At 40.2% G+C, this 20,147-nt stretch overlaps 1 protein-coding gene across 26 annotated transcripts in view; it reads right to left on the bottom strand.

The window, feature by feature from the left end:
• Nucleotides 1-586: 586 nt before the first annotated feature.
• The window catches only part of bt (projectin protein bent), a 63,475-nt gene continuing 43,914 nt past the window's right edge, over nucleotides 587-20,147 (bottom strand). For 25 of the 26 annotated variants that reach the window (XM_089262770.1, XM_089262745.1, XM_089262769.1 and 22 more), the window contains 9 exons: nucleotides 10,662-20,129; nucleotides 9,238-10,216; nucleotides 7,252-7,593; nucleotides 6,134-7,176; nucleotides 3,708-3,764; nucleotides 2,909-3,039; nucleotides 2,699-2,843; nucleotides 2,012-2,314; nucleotides 587-1,870 (listed from right to left, as the gene is read on the bottom strand). In XM_089262770.1, coding sequence (XP_089118896.1) covers nucleotides 1,236-1,870; nucleotides 2,012-2,314; nucleotides 2,699-2,843; nucleotides 2,909-3,039; nucleotides 3,708-3,764; nucleotides 6,134-7,176; nucleotides 7,252-7,593; nucleotides 9,238-10,216; nucleotides 10,662-20,129 — 13,103 coding nt within the window. In that variant the 3' untranslated portion in view covers nucleotides 587-1,235. The remainder of the gene's footprint in view (nucleotides 1,871-2,011; nucleotides 2,315-2,698; nucleotides 2,844-2,908; nucleotides 3,040-3,707; nucleotides 3,765-6,133; nucleotides 7,177-7,251; nucleotides 7,594-9,237; nucleotides 10,217-10,661; nucleotides 20,130-20,147) is intronic. The other variant, XM_089262750.1, reaches the window with a different exon arrangement.

The following is a 20,147-nucleotide window of genomic DNA, read 5'->3' as shown; positions in this document are numbered from 1 at the left end:
AACAGACAATAAACTCCTAATGTGGTCTGTATCTGCGTGTAACAATTGCGAATGGGGAAATGTTCTGTTAACTTAACGGTTTCATCTGATATTACATTGAATTAAATTAAGTATTTAAGTTAAGTTGCTAGAATGCCTTAAATAACCTCTATGCTTCCATACCAATGCTTTTCTATCAATGATTGGGATGTAGCTGGAATGCGAATAGTCATTAATCCAACTCTGTGCCGTTGAATCATGTAAACAGATAGGGTTATTACGCGATAAGCAATCTGATCTTCGACCCAGCTCGTTGCCTTGATCAAGAATATATATATTTTATGGGGTATGCCACGAATCCTTCTGCCTGTTACATACATTTCAACAAAACCATTATACCGACACGAATGTTGCAATACTGTTGCGAACTGCAATACTGATTTGCACAAAAATATATCTGTACATATATAATGTATATACGCACATTGAAGGTGTGGCAAATCAGAAAATTGCCTGTGAATGAGTATACTATACCTAGATGCAATATAAAATCGTTGCGAACCCCGACTAGAGTTTTCTTCTTATATATTTTTATTAAATATAAACATTTTCGTTATTTATTTAGTCGTTTATTATGAATTCGATTTTAAAGTTTTTAGTCTCATATTTTTGTTTCGATAGCCGTGAACAATTCACAAATACAAAGTATGAGTGTAAGCAGTTCATTCCAGATGTTTTTGTTTTTGATGTTGATCTTAAGTTGGGCTACTTCGCTGACCTCGTGAATGTGGTAGGTGGTCAGTGAGGATGCCAACAATCAGTCAGTCAGAGAAGTGGCACAGCCTTAAGTTTGGCTCACTGCTTCCGTACATGATGTGTTCAGTGAGTTTGATATATATAGAATATATAAGATAAGATATATATACACCAAGAAACGTAAGGAAAAATGGAAACAGCTGTAAAATTTATAAATTATTGTACATTTTGCTTATGAGTAATGATGTAGGCAATATTAATTGTTTTAACTCTAAAGTATAACATATATGAATAGTAAGGTTAGATGCGGTTAAAGGAGGTACTTTTCTCCCATAGCGTGGATTCATACCGCAGTCTTCCTAAATGTATTGTTGGTTTCAATTTTGAATATTTTGTGTATCTTTGATTTTTCATGTGAATTAAATACATAAATGATTTCTATTTCATGAGCAGTCTAAAAAACTTATATTTTCGATAACACGTGAAAAATTTGTTGAAGTTTAGGCATCGGAGCTGAGGACATTTACCGAAAATGCGCTCAAGGCCTCACCCTTCTTGGATAAAGCCTTAGCCTGATATTGTCCCACATCATCTAAAGTACATTTGTTTACAGTGAACTTATAGCGATTGCCATCCTTGGTGAACGAGTATCTGGTGCGTGTTTCATCAATAGGTTTACCATCCTTTAACCAAACTAGATTGACCAGCTCTACGTCGAATTCGCACTCGAAGTGGGCATCCTCTCCCTCCGTAACGGAAACGGAAACGGGAAATTGAATAAATGTTGGCCGCTTGGGATCATCGCCAGGTACGATGACATTTATTGTACAGGTACTGAATGATTCCCCCGCATTATTAAACGCCTCGCATGTATATGTGCCGCCATCTTCTGGGAAAATTTCAGTGATATGCAAACGATAAATGTTTGCCTCATTGGTATATTGGAAATCCTTGCTTGGCTTAATCTCTTTATTGTTGTGCAGCCAAACGACATCAAAGTGATCGGCTCCAATAATACGACAAGCCAAAGTGACTGCGTCTCCATCCTTTACAAATCTGGACTCCAAGTGGCTAACTATCTTTGGTGGCTTGTCACTGCCAGTTACCTGTCGCCTGCTTGACTGCTTGTCCAGAGCTGTAAGTAAAGAGAGGTACCATCAAAGAAGTTCAAAAATATTTCTACCAACATGCGTCTTATTTACAAACGATAAATTCAAAATATCGTAGGAAAAGAAACCCAACAGGATTATGAGCTATCAAGATGTCTAACACTCACGTTGAATGGTTAACCTGCACTTCGTTTCGACAGCGCTAATTGAGTTTGTTGCCGTGCAAGAGTAGACACCTTCATCTTCGGGGAAAACTTCGTGGATGGTGAGTGTTGCAATACCGTTTTTGTATTTCAGATCCATTATTTCAGATGATGATATCGACTTGCCATTTTTGGACCATGTGATTTGTGGCTCCGGATCCCCCTTGACATGGCACATCAACTGCAACTGTTCGCCATCGCGAATTGTCAAGTCATGAAGTGGTTTAGTGAACTCGGGCTTACACATTAAGGAGTCGTCTGGTGGAACTAAATGCGAAATTTGAATTCCTATTAATTTTATATATATTACCTTATTAATGTAAATTGGTAATTAATAAATTAATTATTACAGCGCAATATTTGTGAGTCTGTATTTCAACAAGTTTCCTTTAATTTATTCCCAGCATATTTTAATATGGAAATATTTCCCGCCTTTTACGTTTCTATAAAACGTAGTTATCCGCCATGCATCTACGCAGTAAATCTGAAGTCTTTTGTGTAACAGTATTCAAATTATGCCGCAAAATTTAAATCAAATTATAGTTTATTTTACACGAGTGAAATTTCAACTTTCAACTGTTGTAACTTATGACACTTAAAACATTTGGTTAATAACATATTGGTTAATAGCTTTTCATATAAACTACGTACGTATTAGCTCTTTGGTAGCACTACGAGATCGTGATGGACTGCCGGGTGCCTGTAAGCTACTGGCTGCATATTTCTTTTTGCCTGAAATGCTGTTCTGTGTTGATGAGGAACTTGTGCTTGTTGTAGAGTTGATGTTAGTGACCGCCTACAAGAAACAGTTATCAATCAATTAGCCTGATTTTTAGTTCAATTATATCCTTTTACTCTCACCTTAACGTCTGACGTCGATGTCGAGTTTGATGACTGATGTGAGCTGCTGGAAATACTTGACGATGTGTATTGGCGAGTGGTAATGATCGGTGGAGGAGCCGGCTTCATGGGTTGTTCGATGTACTTTCGATCTGTTTTATAAAAAAATTAATAAATACAAAGTTGAGATAAATGATAAATTGCATTTTGGGCAGGGGTATAGACTTTTCTATAGCGTGCTTAACTATGAGCTACTTTCTACGGGTATGAGGGAAATGGAGATAGAAATAAATATAGGACTTTTTTTTTTTAATATAGGCTCTTTAAGTATTCTATAGTAGTATACAAAAGTAAATAAACTCAAAATGTTATAGGTCGATGCATTGATTAAGAAAGTTATTGCGAATAAATAAACGATATCTTAAGATCTTGAGGTCCAAAAGTTCGCATATACAAATACAGTCTCAGCGGAATTAAGATATTGGACGATTTCAAGTTTTTTTCGGTATACACATAACAGGTGTCACAGTCGACAAGTTCACTGGTCTTTTTTTTTAGCTTTAAGTACTAACTTTAGATAAGAACCATATTGTATATATTAGGGATCGAGTTCTTAGTCTTGAATTATTATATCACCTCGAGTTTTTATAGCATGCATGTGGTATACTACATTTTATACAAAAAAGAAATCAATTTAACACATAGGTGGAATAATTATGTATGAGTATACAAGAATGCATGCTTAAGAGTAGAGAATAAGTAAATAAATATGAGATAGTATGTGTATGGTTTAGTCGAGAGTTTATTTTTTAAAAATTACCTCCTGAGTAAAGGAAGTTGTGTGCAAGTTCGGCCTGTTCAGGTGTAACCCATTCTCCTGGATAAGACATTGAATTTGAGGAAATGCAAAATATCACATGTTTAAAAGCTGAAGCTCAAAGGCAAATAAATATGTGTTTATATGCTACATCTGTATATGTGTAGTATATCATACCATCTGTGTATCACATATCCAGAGTAGAAATGAAAGTGGAGAAAATTCTAGATACATATATACAGTCGGCAAAAAAAGTTCAGATACACCGCGATTTTTCAACTTAACTCTATCAAAAAGTGGTTAAGTGAAATAATATAAATAAAAGTGTTGAGATTTAAAATATACAGTTATTATTAACTTATTTTAATAAAAAACATATAAATTAGATTAACTAACTAACTAACTTAACTAGGACCACCTTTTGCAGCAATTACTGCAAGCAGTCGACGCTGCATGCTCCGTACTAATGGTTTGGTTTTATTTTCGGCGATTTTAACCCACTCGGAGCTTGAAACGGACATTAGGGAATCTTTTGAGGATATTTTATACTTGCGGATCCTTATATCCAGTAAAGTTTAAACGTGCTCAATTGGATTGAGGTCTGGAGATTGTGGCGGAGTATTTAATTACATCGTGTTATTATCTTTTGGGTCATTACCTTGTTGAAAATAATAAGTTACCTCGCCTAACTGGAGCTGAATCGTGCTCGCCTTGAAATGATGTTGCAATACTTTAAATACTATAAATACTAGTTTCCCAGCTCCAGATGTGGCCATACACCCCCAGACCATCGCGTTTCCGCCTCCATGCTTCATAGATGCAATAACGCGCACAGTTTGCACGGTAACTCATGGTTAGAAATACGTATGTTTTTGAATACGTATGTTTTTGAATACGTGTTTACTGTGGCCAGGATTTGGCGTTTATCTCTGGTACTCAATTTTGAGGACAGCCTGATCTTGGCTGAACTTCAAGTGTTGCCGTTTTTCCTTAGGATATTATTATATTTTGCACTCTGGAAGGTGATTGCCTAACCGTTCGGCCAATTTTGCATACTTCTTTTCCTTCTAAGTAGAGTTTTATTATTATTTAACGCGTTTCTAGTGCGATTGCTCTCCTCGACCCATATTGACCAATTACTCTCCCAAATATGACAAAAATGAAATTACAATAATTCAAGTATGTGACACGAAAAAAAGAAAAAAGGAAATCTACCGTTTGAATTGTTCGAATTCACGGGTTAGAAGAAGTGTACCTAAACTTTTTTGGCCTGCGTGCATAAAAAGGTCATATATGAAGTAAACGAATCGTTTTTGCCCATTTCATAAATAAATACCTCTCTTATATGTAAACTAATCCTTATTCATACATTTTCAGATAAGTTCGAGGATGTTTTTAATGATACATGTTGATTTAGGGAGTGTACCTAAACTTTTGCCGACTGTATGCTTACTTTATTGCTTTTTGTGTATATTTACAGTAAGCAAATAAAATTTTGGTACACAGTTGTAGGATAAGTTATCGAAAAAAAATAATAAGCTCGTACTGCGTATGGTACACGCAGGACTCCAGCTACTATATTTTCTGAGATTTCGGCGTTTATACGGACAGACTAAGATGACTATTTCGATTCAGCTCGTCGACCCGATAAGGTATATATATTCTTGATCAGGTCGACGAGCTGAGTCGATATACTCTGTTTGTCCGTCCGTTTTTATGAGCAAGCCGATCTCAGAAGATATGAGAGCTAGAGATTTCTTTTTTATCGAGAAAAATCGATATATTGATTTCGTTTTTTCAGCGTAATTTGAATATTTTTAGATCTGTAGACAGAATAATTTTGTATATACATTTGATGAATACGACATTTTAACATTTTGTTGCCCCTTGGCAAAAGTTTGTAAAAAACGTATTTCAAGTGCTGGATACTTATGCTTATTGAATATATATATATATCTGAAAATTATGATCAAGTTCTGAATGTTTCATGAAGATAGTCTTTCTACATGAGAATTTATTCAACAAGTAAATAATATTGCCCATACTAATATATTTATATACTGAGTTCGGATTTTCGGTAACTATTTCAAGAATGAGTCATATTAGTAAAAATTGAAATTACTTTTAGATCTGCAGACAGAATAATTTTGTATATACATTTGATGAATACGACATTGTAACATTTTGTTGCCCCTTGGCAAAAGTTTGTAAAAAACGTATTTCAAGTGCTGGATACTTATGCTTATTGAATATATATATATATCTGAAAATTATGATCAAGTTCTGAAAGTTTCATGAAGATAGACTTTCTACATGAGAATTTATTCAACAAGTAAATAATATTGCCCATACTTATATATTTATATACTGAGTTCGGATTTTCGGTAACTATTTCAAGAATGAGTCATTTTAGTAAAAATTGAAATTACCTTCAACAATAACGACGCATGTTGTCTCATCTGTTCCATGGCAATTCGTTGCCTTACAGCTGTATTTTCCAGAGTCTGAAGGCTTGCAATCAATTATTTCCATTGTGACAACGCCATCGGAGTGGGTCATTGCGTATTCGTATTTGCTTAGCTCGCGTCCATCCTTATACCACTTGACAGTAGGAACGGGCTTGCCGCTAAGACAGCAGAGGAGCTTACATGTGTCGCGGGCCTGCATGACGCGTGGACGTAATAGGAATGTAAAACTGGGTGCAGATTCCGCTTCCTCCTGCCAGAAGGTGTAGGGCAAGGGCTCACGACGTCGAACCGGGGTCGATTCGGTTCTATATCTTGGTTGTTCTTTTGGCAGTGGATGTACATTGAGGAAAACTACTTCCTCTCTGGAACCATAATGGTTTTCGGCACGTATTATGTATTCGCCACGATCATCTAACTTGACACGATTAATTATAAAGTAATAGTCATCTCCTGTATACCGTTTCATAAACTTAACGCTCTGCCTTAACTCAATATTGTTGTGCGTCCAAGTGAGCGTGGGCGTGGCAATCGCGATGCACCTACAATAAAATTTAACGCTTTGGCCTTCGTAACAGAACTGTGACGATGGTCGGATAACAAATCGAGGAGCAGCTTGTCGACGATCGAACACGGCGTCATGAATCTTATATTTCTCCATTAACAATTTTCGTAGTGATGAATACTCGGATAGGCGGCCAATAGGCAATAGATATTTGCTAAACTCCTCGTACTTCTTTCGCAGTTTCTCCCGATATGCTAAATAACGATCGCGAGCAATCTTCTGTGTCAGCTCCTTGTGATCGCCTGTCAGCCACGGATGAAGCAGACATTCGTGGGCAGTCATTCGTTTCTCTTTGTTGGCAATAAGGAGCTTGCGTATAAAATCTTTGCCCTCATCGGATATATGCTTAAATGCCTCCATATCGAAATCCCAATCGCAGGCTTTAACATTCTTTAGAGTTTGTATATCGTTGTCTCCAGCGAATGGGGAAAGTCCACTTAGGCTATATCATGCAAAAAGAAAGCAAGCAGTTATACATAATTATATATATCACAATGCTTTAATAAAATAAACTTACAGTACATAGGCAAGCACACCTGTAGCCCACATATCTGTGTAGAAGCCAACTGGCTCTCTGTTTACAATTTCAGGGGCTGCAAATTCGGCTGTGCCTGTTGTGATTTTTACGACTTCGTTAGGATCCAATCGTGTTGCCAGACCAAAATCAATTAGTTTCACGTTTGTGCTGTTGCGTGTCTGGCACATTATATTCTCCGGCTTTATGTCCAAGTGAATAATATTCTTCTCGTGCATATGTTTGACACCCTCGCATATCTGTCTCATATAATTAATAACCTCGGCTTCGGTCATAACGTAACCTTCGGCAGTGATACGTTCAAATAATTCTCCACCAGATAAGCTGTGACGTATAAACCATATTTATTTATATAATATGAAATGGTAACAAATATAATTATGAACAATAAAATTGTAGTTGTAATATAGGTATTTCGAGATTAGATTAGATTACTGTTAATCTTCTTTTTAGTTAAATGATGAAAAATATGCAATAGTTTTATTATTTTTATACCCTGAACCCATTGAAAATGGGAAATCAGGGTATAATGTTTTTGTGTAAAAGTATGTAACAGGCAGAAGGAATCATCGCAGACCCCATAAAGTATATATATATTCTTGATCAGCACGACGAGCTGAGTCGATATAGCCCTGTCCGTCTGTGCGTCCGTCCGTCCGTCCGTCCGTCTGTCCGTATGAACGCCGAGATCTCAGAAGTTATAAGAGCTAGAAATTTTTTGTGCATACTCGTGTATACCATACGCAGTACGAGTTTGCTTTATTTTTTCGATAACTCATCCGATAACTTTTTTATCGAGAATAATCGAAAAATTGATTTTGTTTTTTGAGCCTCATCGGAGTACTATTAGACGTAGAGACTTCAGATTTACTGTGTATATATATAGGATAAGTACAAACATTTTGTAATCAACAGATTTTGGATACCACGCCCCCTTCGCCCCCAAATTGCAAAAAACGTATTTCAAGTACTAGAGACTTGTGCTTTGGAATGCACACACATTTTGACCATATAAATACGCCCTGAAAATTTCATTAAGATCGTATTTTTACAAGAGAAGTTATTCACCATACTATTGCCCACATTGCAGCGCAGCCCAAGCGCAGTCGCTGCTTACTGCGCAGTTAGCAGAGCGCGGGCGCGTAAGGGTGGATGAATGTGTATGTATGTGTGTGTGCATAAAAGAAGTGCAGAATGATAAGAATATCAGCTTGGAGGGTTCAGGGTATCTCCTAGTCGAGCAGTCTCGACTAGAGTCTTCTTACTTGTTATACTCTGAACCCATTGTAAATGGGAACCCAGCGTATGATGGTTTTGTAAAAAGTATGTAACAAGCAGAAGGAATTATCGCAGATCCCATAGAGTATATATAATCTTGATCAGGACGACGAACTGAGTCGATATAGCAGTGCAATCGCTGCTTACTACGCAGTTAGCAGTACGTGTTCTATGGATGGAAGAGTTCAGGGTATCTCCTAATCGAGCAGTCTCGACTAGAGTCTTCCTACTTGTTTAAAAATATTTATATAGTTATAAAAGTTTTTTGTTTCTCTTATTTTTTATACCCTGAACCCATTGAAAATGGTAAATGGGTATAATGGTTTTGTTATAACACTGCAGCTGGCCCAAGCGCAGTCGCTGCTTACTGCACAGATAGTAGAGCGCGTTCTTGCGTGTATGCATGCATATGTATGTGTGCATAAAAGAAGTGCAGAATGATTATAATATTAGATTGGAGGGTTCAGGGTATCTCCTAGTCTCGTCTAGACCCTCCTACTCTATTCACGCCAAGCTTTCAAAAACCCGATTTGTAGAATATTTTAAGAAAAATTGATGGTCATAATAAGAATTTAAGAGGTACATTGACTATTACGTCTAAAATATTATAGGTAAAAATAATAAAATATTATAGGTATATATCATATTTGGCTTCTTAAGTAGAAAGTTATGAATGTTTCTTTTACTTACAATTCAAGTATAAGAACCATTTCGTCATCATCTTCGAAAGCATCGTGTAAGTTAATCAATTTTTGATGATGTAACTGGTTCATAATGTCAATCTCTCGTCTAATCAAGTCTTTCTCAACAGCATGTGATACGGGTATAAATTTGGCAGCGAATATATTTCCAGTGCTACGCTCCCGACATCTGTGCACAACACCAAAGGCACCGGTACCGATCTCCTCAAGTATATCGTACCTATCGTAAACGCTTTGATGGGAAATTTCAACGGGCTGTGGCACGAATTTCGAGTATATGTCGAATACATATGAATCGTAGTCTTTAATTGGTCCATCAGCCTTTCCGCGTATCCTTTTGCCGTTTTCATCCAATTCCCATTTACGCTCCGTTGGCTTCTTCTTGATGGACTCTTTCGTCTTGATCAGTGTGCTTAGTTCCGATGGATCAGATCGTCCATACACATTATCGGCAAATATGCGGAAATCATACTCTTTGCCAGGTGTCAGACCACTAACAGCCATTGAAGTGAAACGAGTGTTACCAACACGTATCCATGAAGAAAGTGGATGCTCACGCCTCTCAACAAGATAATTTGTAATATCGCTACCGCCATCCCAAACAGGTGCCTTCCAGCTTAGAGATAACGAATCTGTGCCAATACTCTCAACCAATGGGAACCGTGGTGGATCTGGACGATCACTAATTTGCACTTGAATTACAGCCGTATCCGACCCAAGTTCATTCTCTGCCGTTATTCGGTACGGGCCAGAGTCGAGCCGCGATCCATCAAGAATTGTTAATATGGCGTGGCGGTCTTTGACTTCAACATTGTAGTGTCCGCCAGATTCAATTTTATCGCCATCTTTTACCCAGTTAATACGAGGTTTGGGGAAACCAGTGAATGGTATTTTAATGACAACATTTTCACCCTTATCAAAGTAAGCTGTGTCTCTGAATCGTGGTGGAACATTCAACTTCGGTGCGGCTGTAAATTGTTAATAAAATAATTTTAATGACGTTGATGTAGTATTTGACTCTATTTATATGCTTGTCAAAGAAATGAAAGGCTATTAGTTTTGTTCAATGTATTTTTTGCTATTCGTCTGGGGAATATATACTCATGACTTATTGGGCTAAGCTTCTCTCTGCATAGTAAACCTAGGCATTCAAAATGTTAAATATATATATTTGCGTTGTCTACGATATATTGGATATATACGAATGTAAGGGTGCGGAGAACCGAAGGAACTCGAAATTTGCAAAGTGTTAAAACTAAACGTTCAGGTAATACATTTCAAATTCCAAGTCACGAAATGTTGTGGATTTTCAGCTTATCACATGCCACACATTAATACATGTGTAATCGATATTAAAATGAAATTCAATGATTTCTCCGACTAGTGGTGTTAATGTGGCAATAAAATACTTACTCATAATGGCGAGAGCTGCACGTGTTGACTTGGCACCGGCCTTATTTACGGCACGACAAACATATTCATCAGCATCTTCGCCGAATACGTCGTTTATATTCAAGAAGTGATTGTCACCCTCCGAATAGATGTGATAGCGAGCTCCATTCGTTATCTCGCGCGCTCCCTTATACCAAGTGATGATTGGTCGAGGAGCTCCGGTGATTTCACATGTGAATTGTGCATTATGGTTTTGTATGCAGTTCGCATCACGTAGGGGCTTTACAATAATGGGAGGTGTTGCCGCCTTTGGATCGACTATTTTAACAGCCTGCGAAGCGGTCGACGGTTTCGATAGTCCTGCGGTATTTTGTGCGAATACGCGGAATTCGTACTGACGACCTTCAATCAAATGGTGACAGTTGATTTGATTTGCAGCACAAATAATTTGATTAACTCGTTGCCAAGTATCGCTGCCCATTTCTCGTTTGTCAATCCAATATCCTTGTATATAGCTACCACCATCAAACTCCGGCTTGTTCCATTCCAAATGGACAAAGTCTCCACCAATCTCAGTAATATCTGGAATGCCAGGAGGTGATGGAGGATCGATTGGTGCCTTGGCACGAATTGGATTCAAGCCTTCCAATGGAGAACCAATGCCGTTTTCATTAACAGCCATTACGCGGAATATGTACTCTTGATTTTCGATCAGACCTTGCACATTGAAGTTTGTATCCTTGCAGGTGCTGGAAACAGTGATCCAATGGGGTGACGATATATCCTTCCGTTCAACCACATAATGCGTTATTCTCAGACCACCATCATACCCTGGTGCACGCCAGGCTAATATACATGAATGCTTGTTGATGTGGGAAATTCCTAATGGTCCAACGGGAGCTGAAGGCAATCCGGTAATACGTGCATCAAAATGTCCGACTGCACTACCAGAATCATTGCTGAGCTCAATTTGGTAGTTGCCACCATCGGCCTTAACGATATCGCGAATAAATATAGCAATATAATCATCAAAGATAGTATATTTAAAATGAGATTCATCAGCCACATCGGAGATGAGCTCGTTATTTCTGGTTATCTTCACTGAAAGTGGCTGATCGCCTGAATAGTAAATCTTAATCTTTGTATTATCACCCTCTGGTAAATACAACTCATTAGGGCATCGGTTTATAATCGGTGGTGAGCCAACTTTTAGATAACCAGATGTATGCACAAATCCAAGCGAGTTAATTGCTTCGCAAGTATAGTCACCATCATCACCAGACTGCACATTTGTGATGTGTAATCGGAAGGCACCGTCTTTACTATCACATGTAAAACGTCCTCCAGGTTGGATTTCTTTACCATTTCTTAACCATCTGGCTGTAGGACTTGGCTTACCAGATGCACAGCATTGTAACGTAAAGTCTTTGCCACAAGGTGCAATCCTGTCTTGTAATCTCGATATCCAATCTGGCTTCTCGCCACCTAAAATTTCGCATATCTTAATGGGCATAGTACAATGGCTGGGTTCTGAGCGTCCTGCAGCATTGATAGCAAAAATTCGGAATTCATAATCGCCCATTTCGATAAGGTTAATAACTGTGAATTCAGTATCGAGAACATTGTAATCATTACATTTAACCCAAACAGCACCCCCAATATCTCGACGCTCTATAATGTAACCAGTAATGCGAGAGCCTCCATCGCTGAGTGATTTTTCCCATTTTAGATCGACATAATTCTTGCCCACTTTCGTAACCTGTGGGGTGCCTGGAGGCGATGGTATGTTAAATTTACCTTTCAGCTTAAATCGCATTGATGGAGGAGATGGTTTACTGTAGCCAGCAGCATTCTTCGCTTTAATACGGAATTCATATTCGCTACCGTTCGTTAAGTTGTACAATTGATATTTTGTGTCTTTTATTAAGTACTCATAGGTATTCCATGATGAGTCATTAACGATGTCACGGTATTCAATTTGATAACCCTGAATGCGAGAGCCACCATCACTGGCTGGACGTGTCCATATTAATGTTACATTGCCAGAATCCCAATCAATTACCTTCGGCTGGCCAGGTTCATCGGGAACAGTGAATTGATGTTTGGCAGTTATGGGTTCAGACATGTCTAGTGACTCTGATAGTCCGTATTGATTCTCAGCTCTTATACGGAAATGGTATTTGTGATTGGGTTCCAGGCCCATTACATCGTAATGTGTATTGCGTACAAAACTGCTTACCTTTACCCATGTACCACTAGTATCCAATTTCTCAACTACATAATTTGTGATTGGTGACCCACCATCGTCAAGTGGTGTCTTCCAAGCGAGTGTACACGTATCTGGTGTGATATCATAGGCATTCAATGGTCCCTGTGGTGCACCAGGTCTGTCAACTACGGTCACATGACAAGATGCGGTGTCGGAGCCCTTGCTATTTGTTAGTGTAATTGTATAGGATCCAGTTTCCGAACGTTTAGCACATTTATTGTGGTAAACTGAGCTGTAATCATCTGTATCAAATCGAATGCGTCCATCGGGTGATACATCGATACCATTGATACTCCAAGACGGTGTTGGCCGTGGATTCGCATGATATGGGACTGTTATATGAAATTCCTCACCGGCGATTACAGTCATATCCCTTATAGATAAGTCAGATGTTATCTTTGGCGCGTGAGGCGGACGGCGACAGAAGATTAGCTCGCTTGATGCACTAAATGGTGATTGACCCGCCGCATTGACAGCAGCAACTCTAAATTCATATTCTGCATTTTCAATTAAGTTGGGTATTTTGCAGGTAAGATCTGGACAGAGGGCATGAACAGCCTTTGTCCATTTGTCCTCACTCAAAAGTCGCTTCTCGATTACGTATCCAGTTATTGGTGATCCACCATCATGTTTTGGCTTAGACCAGGCAATCGTAATGCTATCCTCTGTGGAATCTATGCCGCGAGGTATGCCAGGTGCATTTGGTACATCGAATGGATGCCTTGCTCTGATGGGTTCTGACGTACCGGCCGGATCTGATTCACCATATTTATTTTCCGCAATTACTCGGAAATCATATTCCTTACCAATTGTCAGATTACGTACACGTACGAATGGCACAGTACAGTAGCTACTGACCTTTGTCCAAGTTGAAGCACGAGCCTCCTTTTTCTCAATGATATAGTTCTGAATAGGAGAACCACCATCATCTAGTGGCGGATTCCAATATAATGTCAAAGAATCACCCGCAAATTCATCAGCACGCAAATTGCTTGGTGCCCCAGGTCTATCCAAGACTTTTACATTAATGGTAGCTGTATCATAGCCGTGTGGATTCTTAAGCTGTAATCTATACTGCCCTGAGTCCGATAGCCTAGAGTTCTTTACAACGAATGAAGCAGCGTCATCAGTTAAGTGCTGGTGTACACGTTGGTCATCATCCAGTACAACATCATTTGAATACCAGAATGCTGTCGGTTTTGGGAAAGCAACATATGGTACGTGAATGCTGAAATCCTCTCCGGCACGACAAATTATATCGCGAACTCCTCCTAAGTCCATGCATGGTTTATTTGGCTGTTCTTCAATTTGTATGGGCTGTGATGGCTTGGATGGATCTGAACGTCCAACATCGTTTTCAGCAATGATGCGGAATGAATATTCTTCGCCTTCTTTCAAATCTGGTACCGTAAATACAGTTGAATTAATTGGTATGTCATTAACTGGTTTCCAATCCTTTGAATTTTTAGGTCGTTGCTCTATATAATAGCCTTTGATTTTGGATTTTCCATCAACTCGCGGAGGTCTCCAGGACAATGTAACACTATCCCTTGTGATGCGGTCGGCCTTTGGTGGTTCGGGTGGATCGGGACGATAGCGTTGTAGTTCAGCTGACATAGGATCAGATGGCTTTGATGGACTGCCGGGACCAGCTTCATTAACAGCAGTTACACGGAACTCGTATCTAGAGCCTTCACGCAAATCGGGCACTGTATAGCTAGTATTCGGAGTTGGATAGTTATTGCACTTAATCCATTCGCCACCGCGTTCTCGTCTTTCTACAATATAACCCAAAATCGGTTTTCCACCGCAATAATCTGGTGGATGCCATTCCAATGATGCTGAGCTTGGGGTATATCCAACAACTTGCGGCTGTGTAGGTGAACCTGGTGGATCGAATGGGGACTTTGCCACAACTGGCTTACCTTCGAGAGCATCGGAAACACCGTATATATTCTCAGCCCTGACACGGAATAAATATTTTTTTCCTTCGGTTAGCCCCTTGACGGTGTAATTCGTTTTCGGGCAGTAGCCAGGTGCAGGCTTCCAATCGTCAACACCAAACTCTGTAAATTCAACAATAAAGCCTGTTATATCACTGCCACCATCATCTGTTGGTAAATTCCATTGCAATGAAATGTGATCAGGCGCTATTTTAGTGTAGGTCAGCGGACCTTCGGGCGGCTTTGGTTTATCAACCACTATTATTTCAATATCAGCAGAGTCTTTTCCGAATTCATTGGATACTGTAATCTTGTACACTCCAGAGTCTTTCCTAGTTGAATCGTCAATGCGGAAAATTGTACGCTCCGTATTTGTATCGAATGAGATTTTGCTACCATCTGATAATTTTATGTCACCGCGCTTCCATTCAACAGTCGGCGTTGGTGCACCAGAGATCGGAATATGAACACTGACTGGTTCGCTAGCACGTACTTTAATACGTCTGCCGAGCAAGCCATCGAGATGGAGTTTTGGCTTTTCTCGCATGGGGCGCGAACTGAGTGCAGATGATGGCTCTGAAGGTTTGCCATTTCCGGCTGCATTGACTGCCGATACTCTGTATTGATATTGATGATTTGGTGATACTCGGTCATCCCTATATTCGGTGGTCGGAGTTGGCTCCCCATTAATTTTAATCCATCGACCAGTATTTACATCTCGACGTTCAATATCATAGCCAAGTATGGGTGAGCCACCGTTGCTTATGGGCGTTTTCCATTTGATAGTAATATGATCTTTATCACTGTCCAATAATTCTGGTTTACCTGGTGCTCCAGGGACAGTGTATTGACTTTTAGCTATAATAGGCTGATCCGATGTTAATGGATTGGAACGTCCCTGCAAATTCTCAGCCATTACTCTAAACTCGTATTTGGTACCTTCTAAGAGTCTCGGAACAACTGCATGATTGTATTTTGCGTTTACGTAAGAAACAGCAGGTACCCAACCGCCACCATGTGTTAAATCTCGTTTCTCGATGACATATGCAGATATTTCAGAGCCACCATTATCTTTTGGTGGTTTCCAAGATATGGTCACCGAGTTAGCAGTAATTTCTTCGTACTCTAATGGGCCGTCGGGTGGGCCAGGTCGATCGAGAACAATCAGTTCAAAGCTACCCTCATCGATGCCAGAATCATTGCGTAATAGCAAATGATAAATTCCAGAATCTGTACGTTGACAATTAACAGTATGGACAACAGTATGGTGTCCTATTGTGGTAATGGTTGATCTTTCATTTGAGTTCAACGCATTGTTCTTGTGTGTCCAGATTGCTTCTGGTGCTGGCTCGCCAATAAAATCTATATCTATGTGGAATATAAGTCCGGCCTTAATACGTACTTCGTGTAATGGTGTTATAATCTTTGGTGCCAAGTAGCGCGGCTTGGCCGTTATCATATCCGATGGCTCGGATGGCTCGGACTGGCCAGCTTGATTGACAGCAATTACTCTAAATTCATATTCTTGGCCTTCGACAAGTTCTGGTACAGTAGCTGCAGTCTTATTCGGAGGCACGTGAACAACATTCACCCAGTAGGGGCTTCCCTTCTCTTTCTTTTGTATAATATATTCGTTGAGGGGTGCACCACCATCCGATTTTGGTGCAATCCACTGTAGGTCCACATGATCGCGATCCCAATCTGTAATACTTGGCTTACCAGGTGCATCGGGCTCATCAAAGTCATTCTTGGCAATAATGCTTCTTGATGCTTCTAATGGCTCCGACTCGCCAATTGCATTGACAGCCTTAACTCGGAATAAATATTCTTTACGATGAACAAGACGTGTAATATCATGCACTGGATGGGTGCTCATGCCCGCATCTGACCATGTTCCTCTGGACAAGTCCATTTTTTCAATAATGTAATGCAATATTGGTGAGCCTCCATCATCAGCGGGCACCTGCCATCCCAAATGGCAGCCATCCCTGGTTATCTTTGTGATATCCAGTGGACCCTTTGGCACTGAGGGACGGTCAAGTACTGTTGCGTGTGCTGATGCATCAAATGAACCGTGTTCGTTTTTCAGTATCAATGTATATCGTCCTTCATCAGAACGAAGCGCTGAGGGTATTTCAAATGTTAGTTCATTTTGGAAAATATTTGACTCAATTCGTCGATTTGGCTCAATTTCCTTGCCATTGAAAAGCCATTTAATTGTCGGTCTTGGTGAAGCTTCTATTGGGAGCGTCCAGCCCAGACATTTACCAGCATGGACAGTAATATCATTTAAAAGAGATTTATCAAAGAATGGGGCCAGGAAGCGTGGCTTGGAGATAACGGTTGCAGATGGGTCTGATGGATCGCTCTGACCACCGCGATTCACAGCAATAATACGGAACTCGTACTCTCCACCGTCAGTTAGGTCGGCTATATGGGCTTTTCGCTCATCTCCAGGTAAAACAGCAGCACGTTCCCAACTTCCGAATTTGGGTCTCTTTTCGACAATATATGAAGTAATAGGTGCTCCACCATCCTTTTTAGGTGCAGCCCATTCCAGGTCCACAAAGTCCTTGCCCCAATCAACAGCTTGTGGTTGACCTGGTTTATCTGGATGGGAATACGGATCCTTAGCTGTAATGGCTTGACTGGTTGTTAACGGCTGGGATTGTCCTTGTTTGTTAACAGCACGTACTCTAAAGTTATAATCATGGTTCTCAATAAGATTATCAACTCGAATCTCAGTGCCAGCACATTCTCCGACAGGCACCCAACGCATGGCTTCATTATCCATTTTTTCAACGACATAGTGCGTTATTTCGGAGCCACCATCATCTTTGGGTGGTCGCCAACGTAGTGTCATTGAGTTTTTGGTTACCTCATCCCCACGTAGAGGTCCTTCGGGAATAGTTGGAACATCTAGTACAGTGACTTTTACAGTATGGGTGTCAATACCATTAATATTACGGGCAACCAATTTATAGGATCCAGTATCTGCCCGTTTAGCATCTAGAATACGCAATTTCGTGCGATCATCGAAATTTGAAATTTTGACACGATCTGTATTTATAACCATGTTATCTTCATGGGTCCATTCCTTACTTGGAATTGGCTCCCCACTAACTGGCACGTCAAATTCAAATACGTTTCCGGCACGAATTTTAATATCCAACATGAAATTCTTATCAATTTTAGGCGGCAAGTTTTTGGCACGCGCAACATGCGGTTCAGTCGCATCGCTTGGTATACCAGGGCCAGCTTTATTTACTGCTCTGACACGGAATTCATATTTAATACCTTCAATCAGATCAGGAACATGACCGCTGGTTACATCACCATCGACTTCAGCGCACTTCTCCCAATCTGATGAATATTTGTCTCGCTTCTCAATTACATAACCACTTATCGGTGAGCCACCATCGTTTTCTGGCCTTGTCCATTCTAAGTCCACAAAATCTTTGTCGAAATCTTTAATAGATGGTGTTCCCGGCTTGGTGGGTTCATTGTATGGATTCTTGGCTTCAATGGCACGAGGTGCTGTAAGTGGATCCGATGTACCTTGACGGTTCCTAGCACGCACTCTAAATTTGTATTTATGTCCGGGTGTAAGGCCTTTCACATTTAAACTTGTGGTTGGTCCATCTGTCTCTGCTGCTGGTACCCAACGACCAGTTGCTTCGTCCATTTTCTCTACCACATAGTTTTCGATGGGCTGCCCCCCATCGTCATCTGGTGGGTTCCATTGCAGCGTGCAGCCCTCTGCATGAACATTCTCCACTTTAAGTGGCCCATTAGGTGGGGATGGCTTGTCAATAACAGTTACTCTTACATCAGCTCTATCTTCTCCGTTAGCGTTTTCAGCAAGCAGAGTATATAGACCAGAGTCAGAACGGGTTGCATTAGTCACCTTAAGTTTGGTATTGTAGGGAACATGGGTAACTTTCACGTTATCTCTTGAATACACGTCTTTATTTTTAAGTACCCATTTAGTTAAAGGTGCTGGTTCTCCGGATACTTTGCAATCAAAGGTAAAAGCTTGCCCAGCCTTGATGCGCACTTCGATTAAGTTTGAACGGTCAATAACTGGTGGCTTATTGCGCGACTTAGCAATAATGGGAGGTGTTGCATCCGATGGCTCACCTGGTCCAGCTGCATTAACGGCGCTAACACGAAACTCATAAGCTTGGCCTTCAGTTAGGTCAGGAACAGTAGCTTTGCATTGATCAACTGGCACTTCCAAAGCCTTTTCCCACTGACCATATTTATCTTTCTTTTCAATAAAATAGCCAGTTATTGGAGATCCCCCGTCGCTTAGTGGTGGCATCCATGTCAAATCGATGTGATCCTTATCCCAATCGGTTGGTCTTAAGTTTTCAGGCTTTCCAGGCTCGTCAAACGGATTCTTGGCTATAATTGATTCTTCGCCAACTAATGGAGCCGATTCGCCCTCTGCATTTACAGCCGATACCCTAAATTTGTATTCATTACCAGGCGTCAGACCAGTAACATCGGCTTGAGGCTCGGTTGATCGTCCACATGGTAACCAACAACCAGTTTCTGGATCTAACTTATCTATTTGAAAATAGTCAATAGGAGTACCACCATCATCGTTAGGCCGTTTCCATTTCAAATGACATCCTTCCTTATGTACATCAGATATTTGAAGTGGCCCATTAGGTGGTGTGGGCTTATCCGTAATAGTTATATTAATCAGGACACTATCCTTGCCAGAGCTATTTGTAGCTGTTACCAAATATTCACCAGAATCACCCCTTTGAGTCGGGCGTATAACAAGTTTGGTATAATAGTCGGGCGTTTCAATTGTTGTATTCTTTCCAGATTGCAAGAGATAATTCGAAAATTTCCAATCCACTTTTGGTGCCGGCTCACCAATGATAACAGCGTCCAACTTTAGCGCTGTTCCGGCCGATATTGTCACATCACGTAGATTTCTGCGATCTATCTTTGGTGCCAGATAACGCGGCTTAGCTATAAATGGTTTGCTTGCATCAGATGGCTCTGATTGTCCACCCTTGTTTAACGCAGTTACTCTGAATTGGTATTCGTTTCCTTCTATGAGCCCATTCATAGTGACGATAGGGGTAGGCGAGTCCGTTTCCAAGGCTTTTTCCCATAGTGGACTATATTTGTCCTTGATTTCAATAATATAGCCAATAATGGGGGAGCCCCCATCACTAGCTGGTTCATTCCAAGAAAGTTCTGCTTTGTTGGCTGACCAGTCTGTTGGCTCTGGGGCGCCAGGTTTGGATGGTACCGCTGAATAATACACAAGTA

The sequence above is a fragment of the Drosophila navojoa genome, chromosome 6 (genome assembly GCF_054131105.1).
Source record: "Drosophila navojoa isolate 15081-1374.11 chromosome 6, UAZ_NAV_1.0, whole genome shotgun sequence".
Lineage (NCBI taxonomy): Eukaryota > Metazoa > Arthropoda > Insecta > Diptera > Drosophilidae > Drosophila > Drosophila navojoa.
The sequence above is the reverse complement of the archived record's forward strand: the minus strand, read 5'-3'. Positions and strand labels throughout refer to the sequence as shown.